The sequence below is a fragment of the Zalophus californianus genome, chromosome 13 (genome assembly GCF_009762305.2).
Source record: "Zalophus californianus isolate mZalCal1 chromosome 13, mZalCal1.pri.v2, whole genome shotgun sequence".
Taxonomy (NCBI): domain Eukaryota; kingdom Metazoa; phylum Chordata; class Mammalia; order Carnivora; family Otariidae; genus Zalophus; species Zalophus californianus.
In genome coordinates, this window is record NC_045607.1 from 10,066,015 (window position 1) to 10,091,752 (window position 25,738).

The 25,738-nt window shown below is 37.2% G+C and overlaps 1 protein-coding gene and 1 pseudogene across 2 annotated transcripts in view; one reads left to right on the forward strand and one right to left on the reverse strand.

Annotated features, from left to right (window-relative positions):
* PPP6C (protein phosphatase 6 catalytic subunit) overlaps positions 1-24,268 on the forward strand; it is a 40,443-nt gene extending 16,175 nt beyond the window's left edge. Inside the window, exons 2-7 of one of the 2 annotated variants that reach the window (XM_035723634.1) lie at positions 8,623-8,718; positions 14,790-14,855; positions 15,963-16,104; positions 19,418-19,497; positions 19,670-19,879; positions 21,013-24,268. In XM_035723634.1, coding sequence (XP_035579527.1) covers positions 8,623-8,718; positions 14,790-14,855; positions 15,963-16,104; positions 19,418-19,497; positions 19,670-19,879; positions 21,013-21,261 — 843 coding nt within the window. In that variant the 3' untranslated portion in view covers positions 21,262-24,268. The remainder of the gene's footprint in view (positions 1-8,622; positions 8,719-14,789; positions 14,856-15,962; positions 16,105-19,417; positions 19,498-19,669; positions 19,880-21,012) is intronic. The other variant, XM_035723635.1, reaches the window with a different exon arrangement.
* LOC113934542 lies at positions 412-946 on the reverse strand (annotated as a pseudogene).
* Positions 24,269-25,738: the final 1,470 nt, after the last annotated feature.

Sequence of the window (25,738 nt, forward strand, 5' to 3'; positions counted from 1 at the left end):
TTGATCACTTGTTTACAGCACATCTGGGGCACTTGGAAGTCTGATAGGCGTCTGAGATTTAATGTGTCAAAATCAGATTCTGAGAGCCAAATAATGGAAACCATCCAAATGTGTAGCAACTGGTGAATGGATAAGTAAAATGTGATAAATACGTACAGTGGAATATTATTTATTTAAAAAAGGAACAAAGTAACAACACATGTTACAGTATGGAAAAGCATTTTCATTACATATAATGAAAAGCATTATATTAAGTGAAAGAAGCCAGTCACATAAAGGCCACATATCCAGATGTCCAGAGTGGACAAAGCCATAGAGACAGAAAGAAGATAAGTGATTGCCTAGAGCTGTGGGGTGGGGTTGTGGGAGGAGGCTACCAATGGGTACATAGCTTTTTGAGGGATGATGAAAGTGTTCTTTTTTTAATTTGTAGCTTTGAGGCATTTTATTATAAAAAGCTGTCACGCATATACATAAACTAATAACAACTTAAAATTCATCACACATTTACTTCACTTTTTAGCTTGGCCTTCTAGTAAATCTTCAGCTTCACTGATTTTGGCTGCTATATAAGGAGATTCTCCCTTGTCTGGGTGATTTTTAAAAACATAATTCATCGATGAGCAGCTCTTATTTTTCTTTTATTGGCAGTAGTATGCCTAGTATTAATGCTGCTTCTCGTTTTGTCATTTTGGTTCCAACCCACTTCTATAAGCCACCACTGAAGGCAGATTTTGGTAGACATTGAAAAACTTGTTTCACTTGAGGCTCCATATGTTTCACTGGCTTGCAAAACATAACATCCTGCAAATCCTGCAGCAGCAGCGGTCAGTCCAACTGCTGCCGTTATACTGTCCATGGCTCTCACTCAGCTCCCTGGCCTTCACCGAGAGCAAGGTTCATCCCAGCTCAAAGGCCACATTCCCACGCCTCTACCAGACAGTGACACAGCCACCACCAGCAAGCACTGAAAATGTTCTAAAACTAATTATGATGATGAATTCCAAGCACTGAGTATACTAAAAAAACAATAGAATTTTGTGCTTTAAAGGGGTATTTTTTGGTATGTGAATCATATCTCAATGAGGTTTAAAAAAAAAATCAAATTCCTTGTTAAGGAAAAAAAAGATAGCAGGAGGGGAAGAATGAAGGGGGGGAAATCAGAGGGGGAGATGAACCATGAGAGATGATGGACTCTGAAGAACAAACTGAAGGTTCTAGAGGGGAGGGGGCCGGGAGGATGGGTTAGCCTGGTGATGGGTATTAAAGAGGGCACGTTCTGCATGGAGCACTGGGTGTTATGCACAAACAATGAATCATGGAACACTACATCAAAAACTAATGATGTAATGTATGGTGATTAACATAACAATAAAAAATTTTAAAAAATCAAATTCCTTGTTCCGTATCCCCCAAACTAAACAAACAAATCAGAACAATCTGCTCATGCAAGAAATAATTGATAAGCCGGACTTCATTAAAATTAAAAACTTTTGCTTTGTAAAAGACACTCTCAGAACAAGAAGACAAGCCACACACTGGGAGAAAGTGTTTGCAAATACACATCTGATAAAGGACTTTTATCCCTAATATGCAAAGAACTCATAAAATTCAGCAATATGAAAACAAACTGCTTCATTAAAAAATGGGCCAAAGACCTGAGCAGACACTTCACTAAAAAAGATCTACAAATGACAAGCATATGAAAAGGTACTCCTCATCGCACATCATTAGGAAAATAAATGCAAATTAAAACAATGTTATACCAGGGCACCTGGGTGGTTCAGTCTTTATGTGTCTGCCTTCAGCTCAGGTCATGATCCCAGGGTCTTGGGATCAAGCCCCACATTGGGCTCCCTGCTTGGTGGGAAGCCTGCTTCTCCCTCTCCCACTCCCCCCTGCTTGTGTTCCCTCTCTTGCTGTGTCTCTCGCTATCAAATAAATAAATAAAATCTTAAAAAACAAACAACAACAACAACGTTATACCACTACAAGCCTATCAGAACAGCCAGAATCCAGAACACTGATATCACCAAATGTTGGGAAAGTTGGGGAGTAACAGGAACTCACATTCATGCTTGCTGGGAATGCAAAGTAGTACAACCACTTTGGAAGATTGTTTGGCAGTTTCTTGCCAAACTCTTACTGTACAGTCTAGCAGTCACGCTTCTTGCTATTTACCCAAATTAACTGAAAGCTTGTGTTCACCCAAAACCCTATACATGAATGTTTATGGTAGCATTATTCATAACTGCTAAAATTTGGAACCAACCAACATGTCCTTCAGTAGGTGAATGGGTAAATAAACTGGTACATCAAGACAATGGAATAATATTTAGTACTAAGAAGAAATGAGCTATCGAGCCATTAAAAAACATTAAGGGACCTTAAATGCATGTCATTAAGTGAAAGAAGGGAATCTGAAAAGTCTACTTATGTATGATTTAAACTGTATGACACACTGGAAAAGACAAAACTATGATGACAGTAAAAAGATCAGTGGTGTCCAGGGTTTGGGGGAGGGAAGGATGAATAGCTGAAGCACAGAGGATTTTTAGGGCAGTGAAATTATTCAGTATGATACTATAAATCTGTATACATGTCATTATACATTTGTCCAAACCCATAGAATGTACAATACCAAGAGTGAACCCTAATATAAACTGTGGACTCTGCATAATAATGATGCATCAGCGTATGTTCATCAGTAACAAATGTACTACTCTGTTATGCAATGTTGATAGTGGAAGAGGCTGTATGTATGTGTTTGTGAGTAGCAGATATATGGGAATTCTCTGTATCTTCTCAATTTTACTCTGAACCTAAAACTGCTTTAAAAAATAAATTCTATTTAAAAGGAAAAAACAATAAGAAAGTCTTTCCTTGGAGTCTTAACTATCTCAATAATGACTATTAACACCCTTGCAGTTACTTAAGCCAAAAAAAAAATTTTTTTTTTAAGATTTTATTTATTTATTTGACAGAGAGAGACACAGTGAGAGAGGAGACACAAGCAGGGCAAGTGGGAAAGAGAGAAGCAGGCTTCCCGCTGAGCAGGGAGCCTGATGCGGGGCTCAATACCAGGACCCCGGGATCATGACCTGAGCCGAAGGCAGATGCTCAACGACTGAGCCACCCAGGCACCCCAAGCCAAAAATTTTTTTTAAAGATTTATTTATTGGGGTGCCTGGGTGGCTCAGTTGGTTAAGCGTCTACCTTTGGCTCAGGTCATGATCCCAGGGTCCTGGGATCGAGTGCCCTGTGGGGCTCTTTGCTCAGCGGGGAGCCTGCTTCTCCCTCTCTCTCTGCCTGCCGCTCTGCTTGCTTGTGCATGCTCTCTTTCTGACTGTGTCAAATAAATAAATCTTTAAAAATAAATAAAAAAGATTTATTTACTTATTAGAGAGAGAGCACACGAGTTGGGGGAGGGACAGAAGGAGAGAATCTTCAAGCAGACTCCCTCCTGAGTGTGAAGCGAAGCCCAATGTAGGGCTTGATCTCACAACCCATGAGATCATGACCTGAGCCAAAACCAAGAATTGGACGCTTAACCGCCACCCAGGCGCCCCTTAAGCCAAAAACATTGAGTCATCCTTGATTCCTTTCTTTCAATACTCTCTTTCCAACTGTTCTCAAATCTAGTGGATACTATGTTCAGAAAACATCTGGAATTTGTTCACTTGTGACCATTTCCTACTTTAATAATGCTGGTCCAAGCCAGTATTAACTTTTACCTAGATTATTGTAGAAACTCCCTAAGTGGTGTCCTGTTTCTGCCTTTACCTTTTTCCTGTTCCTGAGTTCCTCATAGCCCATAAAATATAGCAGACATAAGATCATAATCACTCCCTGCTTAGGGCCTCCCAATGGCTTCCTGTTAAAAGCCAGGTCCTTACATTCACCCCCAAGTACCTAAAAATATTCTGTGGTGCTCTCCTGTTTTTTTTAATTCAGTCCACTAACCACTCCAGCTTTGATGTTTCTCAGACAGCGACCATACTTTCTTCTAAGCATTTTGTACTTACTATTCTCTCTGGCTGCAATACTGTTCCCCCATAACCTTACCTATTTCTGATTTTTGCTCAGAAGTCACTTCATGAGTAAGGCTTCTGTGCTCACCCTATTTAAGATGTCAGTACTGCCTCCTGCCCCTGCCACCATTTACTCCCATTACAATGCTTAATTTTTCTCCATTCCTCCTACCACTAACTGAAAAAGTAGTATGAATATATATTTTACTTACTTCTTTATTTTCTATACCTCTCCTCATTAGAGTGTAAACCTCTTGAGAGCAGGGCTTTTAGTCTGTTTGGTCTTTACTTTTTATTTACTTTGTTTCTAGAATTACTGGTATCATGTTAGGCTCTCAGTAAATATTCAAGATAGTATAGCAAAAAGTGGTAGGTAACCTGGATTCCAGATCTCTTGCTAAGATTAAGTAGCTTAGTGACCTGAGTGTTTGTGGGTCTCAGTCTTACATCATCTGGGTCAAGTGAAAGATTTGACACAGATGGTTTTTAATGCAGAGAGATAATAGAAATAAATATATATATTGGTCTCTGTCCCCAGTTCTTTTTTTTAATTTTAATTTTTTTATTTTAATTTTTATTTTTAGATTTTATTTATTTATTAGAGACACAGTGAGAGAGGGAACACAAGCAGGGGGAATGGGAGAGGGAGAAGCCGGCTTCCTGCTGAGCAGGGAGCCCAACACGGGGCTCGATCCCAGGACCCTGAGATCATGACCTGAACCGAAGGCAGACGCTTAACGACTGAGCCACCCAGGCACCCCTCTGTCCCCAGTTCTTAGCACAAAAACCCTTACAATTTCCTGGGTAATAGGAGTGTCTTTTGTTCTAAAGAGGTGACTCTGGGTGGGCTCCCAGTTGGCTCCTCAATATAGGCTCGTCACTGGAAAAACCAAAACATGATTAGAAGCTTGGCATTTTCAGTCCTGCGCCCCATTCTCTTCAGAAAGGAGCAGGGCTGAAAATGGAATTAATGATGGATCATGTCTACATGATGAAGCTTCCATACAATCTCTGAAATATGGAGTTCAGAGAGCTTCCATTGGAATGTTCATTTGTATCCTTTGTCATGTTCTTTAATAAACTGGTATATGTAAGTAAATGTTTTCCTGAGTTCTGTGAGCTGCTCTAGCAAATTAATTAGACCCAAGGAGGAGGTCTTTGTAACCTCCATAATCTTTGATCTGTAGCTGGTTGGTCAGAAGCGCAGGTGATAAACTGAGCTTGTGACTGATGTCTGAAGTGTGTGGGGGTGGGGGGGGGAAGGAGGTGACAGTCTTGTGGGGCTGAGCCCTTGTGGGATATGATGTTACCTCTATGTGGATAGTGTCAGAATTGAGTTAAATTGTAGGACAACCAGCTAGTGTCACAAAGAATTGCTTGTTGTGGGGAAAAAACCTCCACACATTCCGGTGACCAGAAGTGCGAGTGTTCTGTGTGACTAGGAGAGGAGACACACAGGAAAGAAGCACACACTAGGGAAGAACTGGGTTTTCCCTACATAGGAAATAAAAAGCTGGATTTTTTTCTTTTACAAATGTAAACCAGAATTTTTTAACTGAAGTAACCTTGAGAAACCATCTTTCATTATAAAGTTAAGGCTCTCAGTTCAGAAACATTGTTTCACTCACTGGTATCTGTTCCTCTTAGGAATAGTGGATGGATTATTGGCAGGACTAAGGCTGTTTGGTGAAGCATCTGAGAGTTGTGGGAAATTCAACACAAGAAGGAGCTAGCTACTCGGGGCCCAAAGCCAGAAGGACTCCAGGCCAAAAGAAAGATCGTGCCTTTGAGGTTCTATTTGAAGATCAGGAACTTATCCTAAGAATAAGAACAAACTTTTTATTTTGAAATTTTCTAAGCAGCTGCATTTCCCCTCATTTTCTTTTGCGAGGCTTCCACTATCTACCCCCCTGCCCCCCCCCCTCCCCGTCATCTGTCGTTGTGAGTTCTCTCCTATGCCTGGCTCTGTATGAAGTAGCTGTGGTTGTTAAATTGTGTCTTTTATATGTTTAGTTAAATTGTAGCTTTTATTATTTATTTATTTTTTAAAATTCTATATATTTGAGAGAGAGAGCACGTATAGAGCAAGGGGCAGAGGGAGAAGCAGACTCCTGCTGAGCAGGGAGCCCGATGTGGGACTCGATCCCAGGACCCTGAGATTATGACCTGAGCCAAAGGCAGACGCTTAACCCACTGAGCCACCCAGGCGCCCTAAATTGTAGCTTTTAGATTTTTATTTATTTTTTTATTTTTTAAAGTGATGTCTACACCCAATGTGAGGTTCAGACCTACAACCCCAAGTTCTAGAGTCGCATGCTCTACCAACTGAGCCAGCCAGGCATCCCTAGCGTTTAGATTTCTTAATTTTTTCTTAAGACTTTATTTGAGAGAGAGAGAGAGAGAGAAGAGTGAGAGAGCATGTGCACACGTGTTGGGGAGGAGCAGAGGGAGAGGGACAAGCAGACTCCCTGCTGAGCATGGAGCCCCATGCGGGGCTGATCCTACAACCTTGAGGTCATGACCTGAGGCGAAACCAAGAGTTGGAGGCTCAACCAACTGCGCCACCCAGGAAGCTCTTAGATTTCTTAATCATTTCATTATGCTTGTGTAGTTGTTGTTTTTAAGTAAGCTCTACATCCAACGTGGGGCTTGAACTCATGACCCTGACAAGCCAGTAAGGTGCCCCTTTTTTAATTAATCAACTAATTTTTATTTTTAAATATTTTTTTAATGCTTGTGTAGTTTAATTTCTCCTTTCTTGGCAGACCTATTATAAAATCTGGTAGGGCCTCTGACTGTACTATAAACCGGTCTCAGATGGAAGGTAGGTTCTCCTCCGGTTCTCCATGTGCAGCAGGACTGTACACTTCCTTCTCCACTGCATTGTTGTGAGAGTCATTTTCCTTCTATGAAATCTTTTGATATGAGTGTTTTCAGAGGACAAATATTTTTTAAATGCAAACACTTAGAGTTTTTTTTAAAAAGTAGGGTTGACGCCTCAATTTTAAGTTTACATTTTGTAATTAATTAATTTTAATCTTTTAATTTTGAGATAACTGGATTTATTTGTAGTTGTAAGAAGTAATACTGAGAGATCCCGTGTACCCTTCATTCAGTTTTCCCTAGTAGTAAGGTCATGTAGAACTATAGTAAAAATACCAGAACCAGGATATTGATGTTGATACAACCCATGATCTTGTTCAGATTTCTCCAGTTTTACTTGTACTCATTTGTGTGTGTGTATTTATTTCTCTGCACTTTTATTACATCTGTAGTTTTATGTATCCAATACCATATTCAAGATACTTCCATTACCACAAGAATTCCTCATTTTGTCCTTTTATAACCATATCCACTTCCTTCCTGCCGCCCCTAATTTCTGGACCCCTGGCAACCACTAAGGAGGTCTCCATTTCTCTTCCTTCCTTCCTTCCTTCTTTCCTTCCTTCCTTCCTTCCTTCCTTCCTTCCTTCCTTCCTTCCTTCCTTCCTTCCTTCCTTCCTTCCTTCCTTCCTTTTTAAAGATTTTATTTATCAATTTGACAGAGAGAGAGAGACAGCAAGAGAGGGAACACAAGCAGGGGGAGTGGGAAAGGGAGAAGCAGGCTTCCCGCGGAGCAGGGAACCCGATGTGGGGCTCAATCCCAGGACCCTGGGATCATGACCTGAGCCGAAGGCAGACCGACTGAGTTACCCAGGCACCCCTGGTCTCCATTTCTATAAATTTGTTATTTCAAGAATGTTATATAAATGGAATCATACAGTATGTAACCTTTGGGATAGGTTTTTTTTTTCTCTCAGCATAAACCTCTTGAGATTCATCCAGGTGTGTCAATAGTTTCTTGTTATTGCTGAATAGTATTCCATGGAATAAATATAGCACAATTGGTTTAACTATTCACTTGTTGAAGGACACCAACTTATTTCCAGTTTTTGGCTGTTATGAATTAAGCTTCTCTTGACATTTGTGCACAGATTTTTATGTGGACATAAATTTTCATTGCTAAGAGTGCAGTTGTTAGGTCATATGGTAAGTGCATGGTTTGCAATTTACTGTATTTATTTATTTAAAGATTCATTAATTCATTTTAGAGGTGGGAGGAGGAGGGGCAGAGGGAGGAGTGAGAAACCCAAGCAGACTCCGTGCTGAGCATGGAGCCTGCTGCAGGGCCTGATCTCCAAACCGTGAAATCATGACCTGAGCCAAAACCAAGAGTCGGGTGCTCTACTGACTGTGACACCCTGGTGCCCTGCAATTTACTTTAAAAATTAGTAGATAAAAACCTTTTCCTATTAGAGTTATTTACTCTTAACATTTGCTGGTAAAAAGTATCATTTTACAGTTTCTTTAAAGCTGTTTTCTAGAACCTATTGTCTGTGTGGCCAGGGAGTTTGCATTTTGGAATAGCCGTTGTATCATCCTCAGGCATTATGAGATGAAGGTGGAAGCTGACGAATCAAACCACAGAATCGTTAAAGGGTAGTTTCCTTTCCTATGAAACAATATATGTATTAGTTCTTGTCTTTTTTGCATTTGATCCTTAGTTTTAATATTGTAGTGAAAGGTTGCGTTTTATTTTCTCTTCTTACAGCGGCTATGTGACTATGTTTGTGACCTCCTCTTAGAAGAGTCAAATGTCCAGCCAGTATCGACACCAGTAACAGTGTGTGGAGACATACACGGACAGGTAAAATTTCATGAGCAGATTTTTAGCTTTTGTACTGTCCATAGTCCATGTGTGTTTCCACTTATGCTGCAAAAAAGCCACCAGAAAAACAAGAAACAAAAACAGCTGGTCATTTGATAGATTGCCTCAGTCTTTGTGACACTAATGATTCCTGGTTACTATTACAGTGAGTAAAAGCAGTGGTCAAATTATTCATGGAGTTTGTTGAAATTATACTTGCAAAGTGGATAGAATGCAGCATTATCACTCTGTGAAGTGGAGAGAGAGAAAATAAATGTGGACAGCTCACAGTGATTGTGAGTAACAGGAGGTGCTTTGGTTTTAGGTGCTAATTTTCTCTTCTATTTTCTATTCTATTCATTTCTGTTTATTCATTCTATTCACTCGTCACATTTTATTAAAAATGTATCATTTCCTTAGTGGGAATGAGAATAACAAAGGTTCAGAAAGATAAAATTGTTGGTGCATGATTTTACAGCAAGTCACTGCTAGAATTGGAGAAAGATTAGTCTTGTTTTTTCATCTGCTGGTTTTTTGTTTTTAAGAGTTTTGGGACAGTGGCAGGAGGAGTACACCTCATCTTTAGACTCTTACCGTCCCCGTGTAGCCCGGTTGGAAACCCTCTGTGTCTTTGTAGAGGTGTTTGGTTGTGTGTGTGTGTGTGTGTGTGTGTGTGTGTATGTTTTTTTTTTAACTGGGAAAGAAAGCTGAACAGAGCACTCACTCAGTCTGCTGTATGCATACAACGGAGTTGTGGCTATCAGACATATATTGTAAACAATATATTTATCATTGCCAGCAGGACTTCCTGTCATCTGTGCAATTTCCCTGCCTTGAATGACTGCCTAAAGAAGCAGAAATGTGTCTATATTGGTTGTGATTGAGGGCTGCTCCGTGAATTAAGTTCTATTTTGACCACTTTAGAGGGCTCTTTTCTTTTTTGGTTTTCCGATTTGTTCTCTGGGTAGTTGAGGTCATAATAAATCTGGCATTTGCATGTTATCAGCTTCTAAATAGAGAGCCCATTATGTCATCTCTGATCTGTTGAAAGATTTATTTATGTGAGGTTGGGGGAGGGGTGCGAAGAGGCAGAGGGAAGGGGAGAGAGAACTCAGGCCGACTTGGTGCTGAACACGGAGCTTAGGCAGGGCTCGATCTCACAATCATGAGATCGAGTTCTGAGCTGAAACCAAGAATTGGACGCTTAAATGACTGTGCCACTCAGGCCTCCATCTCAGATCTTTTAAAATCTTAGTTCTCTAGAGTAGACTTTAGGAATGCATTTCTTAAAATCCATATAAGTTCTCTCCAAAAATATAATAAACGTTTGTATTTTTGCTAAGATAAATGATACTAATATAAGCATGCCATAACACGTTCCTGAGCGCTGAAATAAATCAAGTAATGTTTTCCCCTGATTATAATATTAAAATTGATGGATTACCTAGGTTATCAGGACTTTCTAGTACATAATTTACAGCCATGATCAAAGATCAGGAAATTAGAGACAACTTCAAACTACTAAAATTAATTAAAATAATAAAATTTTACTATTGTAGTATATATACACCTTCAGTCAAATGTACAATTCTAGCTAACATCTTCTTGTGTTTTGAAGGTTAGCAAACTGCTTTTTCACATATTCCATATCATATTTTTTCAAGAGTCCTGTAAGATTGGATTATTTTGTAGGAAAGGAAACTTAGACTGAAAGATGGAAATTCACACAGCTACTAAGGAACATAGTTGAGATTTGAAACTTAACTTTGGTGCTGGTGTCCATGTTATTTTTAATTTTTTTTTATTGAAGTATAGTTGGTATACAATGGGTTACATTAGTTTCAGGTATAAGCCCATGTTAAGACTACCACCAAATTGAACATTGTTTCTCTTATACTTGACCCTTTATATCACTTGCTAATCAAAAGCATGGGACTTTTGGAGCTTCCAAATGTATGTAAGATATATCCTTTGGGATTTGTAGAGTTGTTTTCTCCTTGGGCCAGTTCTGGCATGGTAAGATTGGATTATGAGTATAAACTCATTAAAAAATTTTGGCAAGCATAAAGTGCTGAGAAGCATTGAAACAGTGTAAGCTAGTGAGGAGATTGTGGTCTTCATTGTCAGAGCTTGGTTTAAGTCCTGGCTTGGCTACACATTAACTGTTCAAGAAGTTACTTCTGCTAGGTCAGAAGTTTTTTAGGTATGGCCTGTGGACCTTTGAAGGTCTGTAAGGTGGTACAAAATCAGTTGAGGGTAAAACTGCAGGTATCTCAGCATGAATCAAGGGAGTAGCACCAGACTGTGCTTATTGTTATTGTATTCTTCACCAACATGCATGCACAGTAAAATAAAATGCCAGTATCACTTAGGATGTCCTTGATGATGATACTGACCTGGCAGGAGAGATACCATGATCACAAAGAATGTCCTTGATGAAGCAGTAATATTAATTGTAATTCTTAACCCTTGAGTTGATACATCTTTTGAATAGTCCTATGATGGAAACGGGAAGTATGCATAGAGCACATCTGCTGCATACCAAAGAAAGATGGTTTGCTCAAGGAAAATAGTTGTGTAGTTTTTTGTATCACATGCTGAAGTAGCTTCTCTTTTTATGGAACACTATTTTTACTTGAGAATGAATGACAAGCTTTGGGTATTTGGCAACCATCTTTGCAACAGTGAAGGAGTGAGCCAGTCACTTCAAGGAAAACAATTGACAGTATTTATTACCAGTGACAAAATTTGAGTTTTCAAATCAATAATTAGAATTTTAGAAAATTTGAGCCCACCATCTTGATGGCAGACTGTCAGCTTCTGATATTTAAAGACTTTTCTGTTGGTGGTGGTATTAACTAATACAGTTTTTTGGTGATGTATAATGAAGTATCATTTCTGTTTTCCAAATGACCAGTGTGTTAGCCACTGAGAGTGTTAGCCCTACTGACAGAATAGGAAAAAGATCATTTATCAAGTGTTCATGTATTAAAAGAATATGCACCATTATCTCTAAAGATTATTAAAATACTCTTCCTTTTTGTAAAATACACTTGTGTGAAGCTGGATTTTCTTCATATACTTTCATCACTATATCCCAACAGGTTAATGCAGAGGCAGATTATGAAAATCTAGCCATATTCTGTTTAGCCAGACATTAGATTTGTTTTGTTTTGAAAACCTTGTTTATTTTTCATTAGAAATATGTATATCTTACTATTTAATTAGTTGTTACTGATTTAAAAAAATTAAATATTAAAAATGATTAGTTTTAATTTTCAATATGGTCAGTAGCAACTGATATAAATTATATAAGCAAAAGGTTTTTGGGCACCTATAAGTTCTAAGACTATGAATAGGTCCTGAAACTAAAAAGTTTAAAAACTACTAAGCTAGCCGACTGTTTCCTTGTCTCTATTGATGGAATAAAATCCACTTCTCAGGATTGCTTTTTTTTAAAAATATTTTATTTATTTATTTGACAGAGAGAGACAGGGAGAGAGGGAACACAAGCCAGGGGGTAGTGAGAGAGGAAGCAGGCTTCCCGCTGAGCAGAGAGCCCCATGCGGGGGCTCGATCCCAGGAGCCTGGGATCATGACCTGAGCTGAAGGCAGACGCTTAACAACTGACCCACCCAGGCGCCCCTCAGGATTGCTTTTATTTTAAAATGAGATTTACAGGGGTGTCTGGGTGGCTCAGTCGGTTAAGTTCCCCTCTCTTGGTTTCAACTCAGGTCATGATCTTAGGGTCGTGAGATCGAGCCCTGTGTCGGGCTCTGCACCCAGGATGGAGTCTGCTTCTCTCCCTTTCTCTCTGCTCCTGCCCCCGCTCATGTGCATGCTCTCTCTCTCTCTCAAATAAATAAATAAATAAATCTTTAAAAAAATTAAAAAATAAAATGAGACTTACAGAGTGTCCATGATGTTGAAAACATATAATAGATGGTAGAAATTATTTGTGAAATGATGAGGTGAGCTTCTAGTAATGTAGGACAAGCTTAGTTGTCTGCACATGTTCTCAGTAAATGTTTATTATGTTAAAGAATTTTGGAAAAAACTTCCATTATGGAGTAGGAACTGCTGGGTCCCCTAAGCAGAATATTTGATCATCTATTAAATATATAGAGAGTAAATGGAAACTTACAACATTTTTATTTAAGAACATATTTCTATAACTATCAATAGAAAAGTTTAAGGACGCTCACTCTTGCACCATACCTTTACAAAAGCAACCATTTCATGAAACTTTTAAATGTTCCCTTTCTGACTCTGTGTGTATACATAGTAAAATTGTGTAGTTTATTATAGGTATAGTTTTGTGTTCCATTCTTTTCCCTAATCATTTTTCTGTTTTGCTACATAGTTTCCATTATAATCATTATTCATGATTGGTCCAGGTCTTTGAGTTGGTAGATCATACTTTATTAAAATAGTCTCTTATGTTAGTCATGAAGGTTGTTTCTTTTATTATTATAAATGATGTTGTAACACATTTTCTATATATTCACACAGCATTTACTTACTTATTTATGTATTTATTTATTTATTCATTTGTTTTTGTCCTTAGGATATACTCACAGAAGTGGAATTACTAAGCCAGAGTAACGCACACACATATTTTTATTGCTCCTGCTGTGTGTATATATATAAACATATATGCTATGTAAATGTTGTATGATATACGTGCATCATATATACATCTGTGGGATGGGAATAGAGAAGTGTACTTTTTTTTTTATAAAGATTGATTATTTTAGAGAGAGCCTCTGGAGGGGTTGGGGCAGAGAGAGAAGGAGAATCCTAAGCAGACTCAGCCCCATGCGGGGCTCAATCCCACAATCCTGGGATCAGGACCTGAGTCAAAACCAAGAGTTGGACACTCAACCGAATGAGCACCCAGGTGCCCTGAGAAATATACTTTCAAAGGGAAGGCCTCCACATAATAGAAATGGGCAGCAAATATGTTGGACAAATAATAGTCTGCCACTTGACTGAAATTGAACACTGTTTCATTTATTTGCTTGCTAATTTTAAGAAGATAGGGAAAATTTTTTTTAAACTTTCTAAAGTTGTTTTTTTTTTTAACTCAAGCAAGGAACAACTTCAGACTTATGAAATACTATTGTAAAGGGTAGTACTATATTTTTTTTAGTAGTTAACATTTAAATTTCAATTTTTTTCACGGTGACCACCTTTTTAAGTGTTAGAAATTTAATAATTTTATTTTCAAGCGTAAAAGATAACTGTGTAGGAAATGATTAGCTGTACTTGGTACAATATATTACAGTAAATTCCTTTAATCCAAAATCCTTTCTTAGAAAAACTGAAGTTTTCTTTAGGAATTAGGATTAAGATAATCCAGTTGACTGAGATTACCACATGTGTAATTTGTCAGTTACCAATTTTCAGTGAAATAGAATATGATGAAATATACAGTTCTTTTTTACTGATTATTGAGAAACACTCCACAGCTAAAGAGCCTGAGGGTATACACCTCCAAGTAGAGTGTAGGAAGGTAGGTTGATCTGCTCTACATGATGCTGTGAAGTGTCATGTAAATTCATTCAAAAAAATTCTTATCTACTTCTTTCCTTATCTTTTGTCTCATTAAAATAGATGCTGAGTATGGAGTGGGGTGGTTAGGTTAGCTTATTAACAAGTTAGATAACTGATCAGTTATTTCAAATTCTCAAATGGTGGGGCACCTGGCTGACTCGGTGGAGTATGTGACTCTTGATCTTGGGGTTGTGAGTTCAAGCCCCACGTTGGACATAGAGATTACTTAAAAAATTCTAGATGACAAGATAAAATGAAAGAAATTTGAGGGGGAAGGCCCATAACATTAATGATCTAGGAATGACTTTACTGGTAATTGTGAGATTTATTTTAGTGTTTTTTTAGACTTGAGAGCTGTGTGCTTGGCAGTTTTGCTTACACTTTATTTCTTTTTATAAGTGTCAGTATTTGAGGTCTTCTTAATTACATGCTTCTTTACACATTTCACTCTCAGTTTTATTATTTTACTCCTTCACAGGAATTTGTAATCAGCATATATTGCCTTTCTTTTATAGTTTTATGACCTTTGTGAACTATTCAGAACTGGAGGTCAGGTTCCTGACACAAACTACATATTTATGGTATGTAAACCCCAATGATACCACATACTTATTTAAAATGGAAAGGGTCTGACTTATTACATGTAAATTATGTAATAATTTCATTGTCATGTGACATTCACTAATTATATGAAAAGGTGATGCTATACTTTTTTACATTTTGCCATGTTGTCTAGTTGAAAATAATTGCTTTAGTAAATTGCCATATGCATAGGACTGGGTTGTAGCCCTAAATAATGGTTGGCAGAAAAATAGTCCAGAACCACCCAACTTTAAGGCACAGATCTTCAATTTACTGTTATTTTATCACACTTTTTTTGAGCATTCATTTTCATCTGCTATCAATCTGTGGATTGATGAATATATGCACATATTTCCTTACTTTGCTTTTGGAATGTAATGTTACTGTTCAATTTTTTCTAAATCCTATCATTTTCCTTCCTTCTAAAGATTTCTAGGTCATTTTCCTATTCTTTTAGCTGTTTTCCTGTTGATCTAACATTGTCCCAAGTAAAACATTAATGGGAAGTGTAAATAGTATGACTTCACATGCAGTTGTTAAATACACAGCTGAACTTAGAACACTGTTATAATTATGGTATCTGCTTTTACAAAAACACTATTTCTTCAAGTTGATAGTTTTTCTGATAAGGTGATTTTTGGGGCGCCTGGCTGGCTTAGTCAGAAGAGCATGCGACTCTTGATCTCGGGGTCGTGAGTTTGAGCCCCACATTGGGTGTAGAGATTGCTTAAGTAAGTAAATATTAAAAAATAATAAAGTGATTTTTGAAATTCATTTTAAAATTTTTGATTCTCATATGACCTTTTAGAAACATCTGCTAATGTAGGTAATAGAGAATGGGAAAAATGATGGCTTTGCAGGGAAGATCCTTGAGAGAATTGCACAGCAGATTCCTGTAGGCCTCCTGAATCATAAGAGTAGCACATTTAGTAGAGACCGCTTATGTACTTTGAGTTTTTTGTTAAAACCCAATTTCCAAGTAATTCAACATGTGATTCTTCATTTTTGTTACTTTTGGCCGTGTCTCTGAGTTTGACACTTTGGTATAATTTTAAAAAATATTGTTGCTATTGTATTGTTTCTAACTCTAAACTTTTACTCTACAGGGTGATTTTGTAGACAGAGGTTACTATAGTTTGGAGACCTTCACTTACCTTCTTGCACTAAAGGCTAAATGGCCTGATCGTATTACACTTTTGCGAGGAAATCATGAGAGTAGACAGATAACACAAGTGTATGGATTTTATGGTAAGACTTTCTATTTCTCTGATTCTGAATATTGTTTTCTTTCCTCTTTGGGAGAAAAGCCATACAAGTCATACATATGCTTTATAGTAAAATTAGAAATACAGATCATCTTTTTCCACTTTCTCAACCTTTTAACTCTTCTTCCCCCAATCAGTTGAGAACCTTACCAGGGGGAGAGAACTGTTCTTAACTTTTTGGTGTACATTGTCCTAGATCATTGCCTCAAAGTGTAGCCCTCAGTTTACCTCAAATGAATCATCAGAGGTGCTTGTTAAAAATGTACATTGCTGGGCCCCATTGGAAACCTCTTGGGGTGGGAATCCTAGAATCTGCTGAAGGTGAATGTTCTGCATTTGAAAGTTTGAGAAATATATATATATGTATGTGTGTGTGTGTTTGTAAACATATTTATGTGTGCACATACCTGCTTTTTTCACCTAATGCTACCAGCCTTTCTTTACTTCCCTGACATTTTTATAGCTGCGTTGTATTGTGCTGTATGGTCGTACTATAACTGATTAAACCAGTATCTTTAACATTGGACATTGGAATTGTTTTTAAGTTGCTGTTATACACATAGCTGAATGAATATCCTTTTACATATGTATAATATTATATGTGTATAATATATATAATTATCTGCTCCATCCAGAGAATGCTAGGACCTCAGGGGTCAGAAACGAAACTTAACCTTTAAAAGCAAAATATCTGCTGCTATAAAACTTTTATATGGTTTAAAGTTTTAACAAATGAGATTGGGGGAAAAAATGAGGTTAGGAAGCTCTTTGAAGGAGATGGCAGAACTGTTGAGATTATTAACATGAATTTTCCTTAAGCTTAATTAAGGCAGATATTGAGATATTTGAAAATATTAATCTCATAACACTTTAGTTTTAGATTTTATATTTTGGATTCTTTTCTGTCATAGTAAAGAGAAACTAAACTCTTACTCTTCAATTTGTAAGCCATTATCAATTACTAAGTTGAGAAATTTTGATAATTTATGATTTATATAACTGTTTATAGTAATTGAAAAGTTAGGTCGCTAATATTTGTCTCCTTTTTACAAGTTACTTTTGATTTTCATTCACAAAATATCAAGTACCGTTTAAAATAAAAGTTTTTTGATTCTTTAGCAAAAATAGTCAATGGTTTGGATAGTACATACTGTGGTGTTAGCTTAGTAAAAGCAACTGTCTCTAAGATTGTTATAATTACACCTCAAAATTTGACCAACATTTATCAGTGTAGGGCAAAGGGATAAAAGAGGGGGGAAGAGGACTATTTTAATCAAGATGCCTTGACTGAAGAAAATGATAACAGCACATCTAGTATTGGTTCTTTTGTTCCCAAGCCGTGCTCATCTATTATTTTGTTTAATAAAAGGAAGCCCACTAGCTTCTCAAGCGGGAGATAATTTTAGTTATCATGGAACTTAACATTGATTTTAAAGTAGTAAAAATGGGGGCGCCTGGGTGGCTCAGATGGTTGAGCGTCTGCCTTTGGCTTGGGTCGTGATTTCCGGGTCCTGGGATCAAGCCCCGCATTGGGCTCCCTGCTCAGCGGGAAGTCTGTTTCTCCCTCTGCCTCTCTCCCCTGCTTGGTGCTCTCTCTTTCTCTCTCTCTCTGTCTCTGTCAAATGAATAAATAAAAGCTTTAAAAATAAATAAATAAAATAGTAAAAATGTCCATGTATAGCTATTAATTATATTGGGCCTTCAGTTCACACTGATAAACATATACTGAGCAGTTATTATGAACCAAATGCTTTGCATATATATAAAGAGGAAAAAGAAGATTCCTGCCTGCAAGCTCAGCCCAGTGTTAGTGCTCTCATGGCAAGTTTACATAAGGATCCTGCTTCACACATAGAGGTAATTTAGAAAACCATGAGGATTGATCATACCCCATAGTCTTCTTATTTTTTTTTAAAGATTTTATTTATTTATTTGAGAGAGAGAGAATGAGAGATAGAGAGCGTGAAAGGGAAGAGGGTCAGAGGGAGAAGGAGACTCCCTGCCGAGCAGGGAGCCCGATGCGGGACTCGATCCCGGGACCCAGGATCATGACCTGAGCCGAAGGCAGTCACTTAACCAACTGAGCCACCCAGGCGCCCATACCCCATAGTCTTCTATATCATTTTCATTGGTACTTATGGCAATAGTGATATGTCAGGGTTCGTTTGTTTATTTATTTATTTGTTTGTTTGTTTATTTAATTTATTTAAATTTTAAAATTTTTATTTATTTATTTATTTTTTAAATTTTATTTATTTGACATACAGACAGAGAGAGAGAGGGAACACAAGCAGGGCGAGTAGGAGAGGGAGAAGCAGGCTTCCTGCTGATCAGGGAGCCAGATGCGGGGCTCGATCCCAGGACGCTGGGATCATGACCTGAGCTGAAGGCAGATGCTTAACTGTCTGAGCCACCCAGGCGCCCCTAAAAAAAATTTTTTTTAAAGATTTTATTTATTTGACAGAGAGAGACAGCGAGGGCAGGAACACAAGCAGGGGGAGTGGGAGAGGGAGAAGCAGGCTTCCCATGGAGCAGGGAGCCCGATGAGGGGCTCGATCCCAGGATCCTGAGATCATGACCTTAGCCGAAGGCAGACGCTTAACGACTGAGCCACCCAGGCGCCCCTGTCAGGTTTTTTTTTAAAATAAGGAAGAAGTCAAAGAACAGAACTTCCATGATATTGATGAAAGAAGAGATGTATATCCTATTAACTGTTGTAGACAACAGAGAAAGTGTTCAGCTGGGAATATATCAGAGCCTGATTGGCAATCTGTCTCCAGTGATGACTGCAGGTGTACTTACTGGAGCTCGAGTATTTCATTGCACAATGTGCAGAAAATCTCAGAAGAGACAACCTAGGCCTGAGAAATGTTGAGATAGGAATCACCAATGCTCCTGTAATTAAGCGTCCTCTGATTTGTTTGATTACCCTACTAGAGTAAGGTGGTCACATCAAATAAATTACTCTGTTTGATAGAATTGTCCCATATGAATAACATAATAGACCAAAGCATTTGTTTTGGGATATATGAATTTAATATTTAGCTCTTTCTGATCATAGCATTTTGATCAATAACTTGAACTGCTTTGTAGGGCCACTTCTGGAAGGAAAAGCAGGACCACATACTTAGACTAGTTAAACACAAGTCTCCTTCATGGCTCTACGTGGAAGACCTACCAGGTCATAGCTTGCCGTCCTAGTTTAAGTTAAACTTCTTTAGTATTGGATGCGTTCTTTATTTTTATTGGCAGCTTTAGAACTTCATTAATGAGAAACTTTTCTGTTTCTTTCACAGATGAGTGCCAAACCAAATATGGAAATGCTAATGCCTGGAGATACTGTACCAAAGTTTTTGACATGCTCACAGTAGCAGCTGTAAGTTTATGTAAATCTTTGTAAAACCTCAAGTATTTTCCTGCCAATAACCCTTTGCATACTTTTATCTATTTGCCATCTCAATTATATTGACATCATTAACATTCATTGATGAATTTGGATATGACTGAGTTTATTATTATACTTTCAACTCTATTATCCTTTTTGCTAGTTAATAGATGAGCAGATTTTGTGTGTTCATGGTGGTTTATCTCCTGATATCAAAACACTGGATCAAATTCGAACCATTGAACGGAATCAGGAAATTCCTCATAAAGGAGCATTTTGTGATCTGGTTTGGTCAGATCCTGAAGATGTGGATACTTGGGCAATCAGTCCCCGAGGAGCAGGTTGGCTTTTTGGCGCAAAGGTCACAAATGAGGTAAAGCCAATAGTTTTTGAAAAATGGTTTGTTGGTTGCTAATGGACTACATAAAAACTATTGTGGCTATAGATAACAACCTTCTGTTTCTCATCTAGTTTATCATGTAGGTCTTTCCTTATTGGTTAAATGAGATCACATAATGAAAGCACCTCCTTCAGTTTCCGCTTGGTAATATGTGTAAAATAAATGTTTTTTCTTTTTTTTTTTTCAAATATTGCAGTTAAGTAATACGATAGCAAGGGCAAGATAGAGAACTTTTATATATATATATACATATACATGTACATAGAAAATGTTAATATATATTTTCAATTTATATTGACGTGTAACGTATTAGTTTTAGATGTATAACATGATGATTTGAGATATATATATAGTGAAAAGCCAACTTTTGAAGTTCAGCTGTTTTCAATTAAAAAAAACAGACATTATATACGCACATAGGGATGAGCTTATATTGGGAAGTAATCCAGCACAATGGAATTAGTTAGGTTCAGCATAATTTAGGTAAATTATTTATGCTCTCTGAGCCTGTTTCCTTAAGGTACAAAAGAAGAATAATAAGTCTCAGAATTCTTGTAAGAATCATACTGCACCCTCAGTAAATGATACTGATAGCGATTTATTTTTTTATTACACCATAAAAACTTTGTTTCATATCTGATAGTGTTTATAGAATGCTTTTCTTCCAGAAACTTCTAATAAATTATGTGACTGTGTGATTTCTATAACTTAGGCCAAAGCAGCTCTATTTGTCTATAACTTATTGGAAGTAGTGGGGATAACTAGTAGAATGGATTCTATAATCATGAGAACTTTAGTAGTAAAAAGATTTGTTACTTATTTATTTCTTTGGGGAGGGGAGGGGAGGGGAGAGGGAGAGAGAGAATCTTAAGCAGGTTCCATGCCCAGTGTGGAGCCTGACATGGGGCTCGATCTTACAACCCTGAGATCATAACCTGACCCAAAATCAAGAGTCAGGTGCTTAACTGGTTGAGCCACCCAGGCATCCCTATACTTTATTTAAATATCATTTTCATATATATATATATATATATATATATATATATATATTTATAGCATGATTTTTAAAAATGCTAGATACTTAACAAAACCTTTCTAAATTGCAGTTTGTTCATATCAACAACTTAAAACTCATCTGCAGAGCACACCAACTAGTGCACGAAGGCTATAAATTTATGTTTGATGAGAAGCTGGTAACAGTATGGTCTGCTCCTAATTACTGCTATCGTTGTGGAAATATTGCTTCGATCATGGTCTTCAAAGATGTAAATACAAGAGAACCAAAGTTATTCCGGGCAGTTCCAGATTCAGAACGTGTTATTCCTCCCAGAACGACGACGCCGTATTTCCTTTGAGGCCTTCGCCCATCCTGCTGACCCATTTTTCTTCCCTCTTCTTACCCCAACTTTCGTGTATTACCCTCTACAATATACTTTTTATCAAGCACTTTGCTGCTGAAATGCTGCCTCTTGCCTTTTTTTTTTAATTTTAAATTATCTAAATTTATTGTTTGTTATGGTGTCTATAGCAATGTTTTTCTATCAATTTTCTCCCCCATCCCATCCCCACCTTGGACTCATTTGAGAAGACTTGAGAAATGTCTTAATACTCACACTGCTGCATGTAGCTCTTGCTTATTTACTGGTTTGGGGGAAACAGGATGTGTTTCCTCTTTTTTAAAAAGCCAATTGACAGAACAGACTACACCGAAATGCTCCTCCTTTTGTATCATTCAGCCTTTTGTTTTAGTTTGGTAAGTTTTAAGAAATTTCAGCAGCAAAGTTGTTATTCAGTGGGCACGATGGACTGCAGATGCCTCGAGTTATGTATACCTGTCCCAGCTGTAAACTTCATTGTCCTTTGTTGGATGATATTTTAAATGGATATAAAATAAATTGGTCTAAAGGGCTGCCCTCCTTGTTGTGTTTTTAAATTTTAGTTAAAACTGCTACAGCTTATGACTTTGTACAGTAAGATAATTGTATTGATCTTTTTTCAGATTCCTTGTATTTTTTAATAAAGTAATCTTAAATAAAACTCAGATAGGTTAAAGTGTTAGAAATTTTAAACAGCTTACATTGTTAGTTTAAAGTTATTCTCCCCCCCGCCCCAATCAGAGCTTTTGACCCTTTGGTTATTGAGTTTAAAACTTCAACTGAAATTCAATACTATTTATTTTAAAAAAAAATCACTAAACTGTGCCTAAAGAACATAACTGCCATATTAATATTTTGGTTTATATTCTCTATAGTAATAGAAAAACATTTAATACTTGTAATGCTGATGTGTTCATTTGATACCAGTTGAGTAGAATGTGATAGATCCAGTTTACAATCTATCATGAGTATCATTAAGTAAAATCTGTGTACTTTTCAATAGGAATCATTCTCTTGCTGTAACACTTGACCTTAACTTTTAGAAAGTGTTCATTTTTTAACTGCAACTGGAAAGGTTGAAAAGTCAGGACTCTTGTATTTGTGAACTGTAATTTGAAGCAAATTTTAAAAAGTGTAGAAAGAAACAAATTGTCCTATTTTGTAAAGGTCTGTGATACCATGTTTTGGCTTTGTGTAAGTAATTTGAATATCCAAAGGGTGTGATGATCAGTTCTTTATATGCAACTGTCCACTTAATAAGGACAAGTGTTCCAGTGTCTCTTATGACTGTGGTCATAAATGATGTTGGAATTTACTATTTTGTGAAATAGTTGGTATCCCTTTACTACTATAATTAATTTTTGTCATTCCAGGAAATCTTTGTGAAGCCAGCCAATTAATAAAGCACTTTAGTATCTGTTCAGGTAGTTTTGAAAACCAACTTTTCCCCTTCAGGATAAGAACTTCCAGGTTACCTAAAAATGCAATAAAAATCTTTATAGTCTAAGCTTCTTGGCACATAATTTTTCATCAGGGTTTTTCTTTTATTAAATGAGCACAATAATTTTGATTTTTATTTTCTGCAACCACCTAGCTCCTTGTTTAGTTTTTAATTGTATAGCTATGTGAAAGCAGTGGCTAAGACATTTGCTGCACACACTTGAACTGTTGGGTCAGTAGCTTTCTGTTACTGCCCTGACCCCAGTGTAATTCAGGGGGAAACGTATTTTTATCTTCCAGGGATATGTAGCTATGTATTTTACTAATTGTGAGACACTGGAAATTAATGACGCAGACAGCTTGGCGTGGTCTTTGAACAGCTCTCTGCAGGGATTTTTTTCTGTTACCATAAATTGTATTTAAGTGCTTGCTCTCCTCTGCTTTTAAGTTGTACCAATAAAATCGGTAACCTCAGCCCTCCCTTCCCATTTGACACTCCGTAGCTTAAAATGATGTCGTTGTTTTAGTTATCCTTGTAATGTGACCTTTATTTTTAAGTCATGGTGTATTGCATTTGTTTGTCACTAGTTGGGCATGTGCCAATAATTTTCTGTCCATTCCTTAATTGCCATCTCTATTTTGTCTGATTTTTTTTCTCTTCAGCTGAATAACGGCTTTTTTGCATGAAAAAAATAGTTTTTACTATTAGACATGTAAAGGGAAGAGAGAGTGAATGTATTGGACTTTGTAAGCCTAAAAGGAATATTTGGATCCCTCTAATAAATAAGGGCTATGTACGATATAGAGTAATCATGTAGTGGAAGATACTTGCAAGTCATAGATTTGTAGGCAGGAGGATCTGTTACTCCCTGTATCTAGGCTGAATGTAAAATCCTTTATGTTGTATTAATGGGGGTAATAACTATTTTTATTTGCTGATGATATACTTGGTTTCTAATAAAGTGTCCTAGGCTCTAGTGAGAACTGTCTACTTTTAATTGCCAATTACTTTCTTTCCCCTTTTCGTGATATGCTCTTGGCTAGCTTTTTATAGGTTTAATGCTTTTTCCTGAAATATCGCACCACTTTAAATGTGTTCATTTGGGTGTGATGCTAAAAAGTCTGGATCGAGAGCACATCTAATATGCAACCTGCATCAGCTCCTACTCCATCTGGATGACCAGAACTGTTGGAAGATTGTGACGTCTTAAACCCTGGGTTTTGCGTTTGAAATAAGGTTTGAAATATTGTTCATTGCATTAAGATTTGTGTGTTTTTGCTTTGTAAGCCCAGCACCAGGTTTTGAAAATGCCTGTATTGCGAAAGCAAATCCGAACTCTTTCTGAGCCTCTTTCGTTGTCAGAAATAGAATTCTTTCCATCAGCCTACAGAAAATTGTGTATCTGGAGTTGAAGAGATTTAACCACGAATCCAGATTTTTAAATGTAATTGTTTTTTAAATGCTAATGTTTGTAAAGCACCTTCAGTTCCTTGGATGAAAGGTGCTATATTCTCTCAGTGTAAACTAATAAAAAGATTATAGGAAGTTTGTCAGAAACTTTTATCTAATGCATAGTCTGTAGCCTGTCCCAACAAGAAGTTAGCGTTTTATATAACACAATTTAAATTAAAAAATGCTTATTCCTTCACTTGGTTGCTTGACTAGTAAACAGAAGTGAAACTCTTTCTTGTTCTGCATTTGACTTTGAGCTACGTTTTCCAGTTTCTTTAAAGGCAAGATTCATTGTTATGTCCTGGACCCAGTGCCCAGAACCATGCATCATGAGATCATCCCAGCTCTTTCAAATTGTATGTCTACAGTGTGCATTCATGCTGATGAAGTATACAGTAGTAAAACACCAAAAAGCATTTGGAAAGTCCCCTAGTCTGGTGCCAGACACAGTAGATGCCTGGGAATGTTTGTTCCTTATTCCTCTCTTCTTAATTTTTTCTATTTCCTTATCAATCAGTTGGTGATTGCCTTTCCTTACCCTCATGAGAGATTATGCTGGCTTGGATCACTCAAATATTTCCTTTTCAAACTGCATGAAATTTATGAGGATTTTGTGTGTGTGTGTGTATCAACAAAATACTTATTACATAAATATATTCCACTCAATCCCTGGACACCCACTATTGTTCTCAGCACTCTGCTTTTGTGTATAAATGGGAATGAGATATAAAAGACTGCATGGTGGCATTATGGAATAGTGTAAAGAATATAGGTTCTGGGATCAGATGTAGGTAAAAACCCCAGCTCTGCCAGGCAGTAATAGCTAACTTAGCTAAAGGCTGTATGTGCCCTGTTTTGTGTTTACCTTTACCATGGTTCTATGACTATTACTTCTTCCCCTGACCCCCTTCAGATGAAGGAACAGTTTTAGATAGGTGACTTTGCCAAGGTTGCATAGGAGAGCTGGAACTTGAACCCCTTTAGGGCATACAAGAGTACGTCTTAAAACCTCTTAAGCCATCTTAAGCAGTATTGGTTATTGTAACTGTGTGACCCTGCACGAGTTGGGTTCTCTGGATCTTAAAATTCTGTGTCTAAAATAAGAAAATACCAGAGTTGATCTCAGAATTAAAAATAGCACACATAAAGTACCCAGTCCCTGGCCCAAAGCTGCCATTTATTGAGGGCTCATTCTAATATACCATTTGCCCAAATTAAATGTAGATGGGAAGTAATAATCTAAGGCAATATATAATTGCTGATACAGTAGCTTATGAAAGTGCAACGAATTTGGAGAAGAAAGTGATGTAGAATGGAATAATTGGGAAAGGCTTAAAAGAGGAAGTGTAAATTAAATGTGGAGAAGAATGATGGGATGTACATTGTTTATTTAGTAAAAACACAAACATTACTAGAACTTGCATGTGACATGAAGATAGGACTGAGGGTGCCCCTTGGGAAGGCTTAAGAGATGAAAGCAGCAGCTCTCTTGGCAGAACCATGTATCAGGAGTTGGCCAATTATAAAAGATCTTGAAAACCACACAAGATTTTAATCCCTATT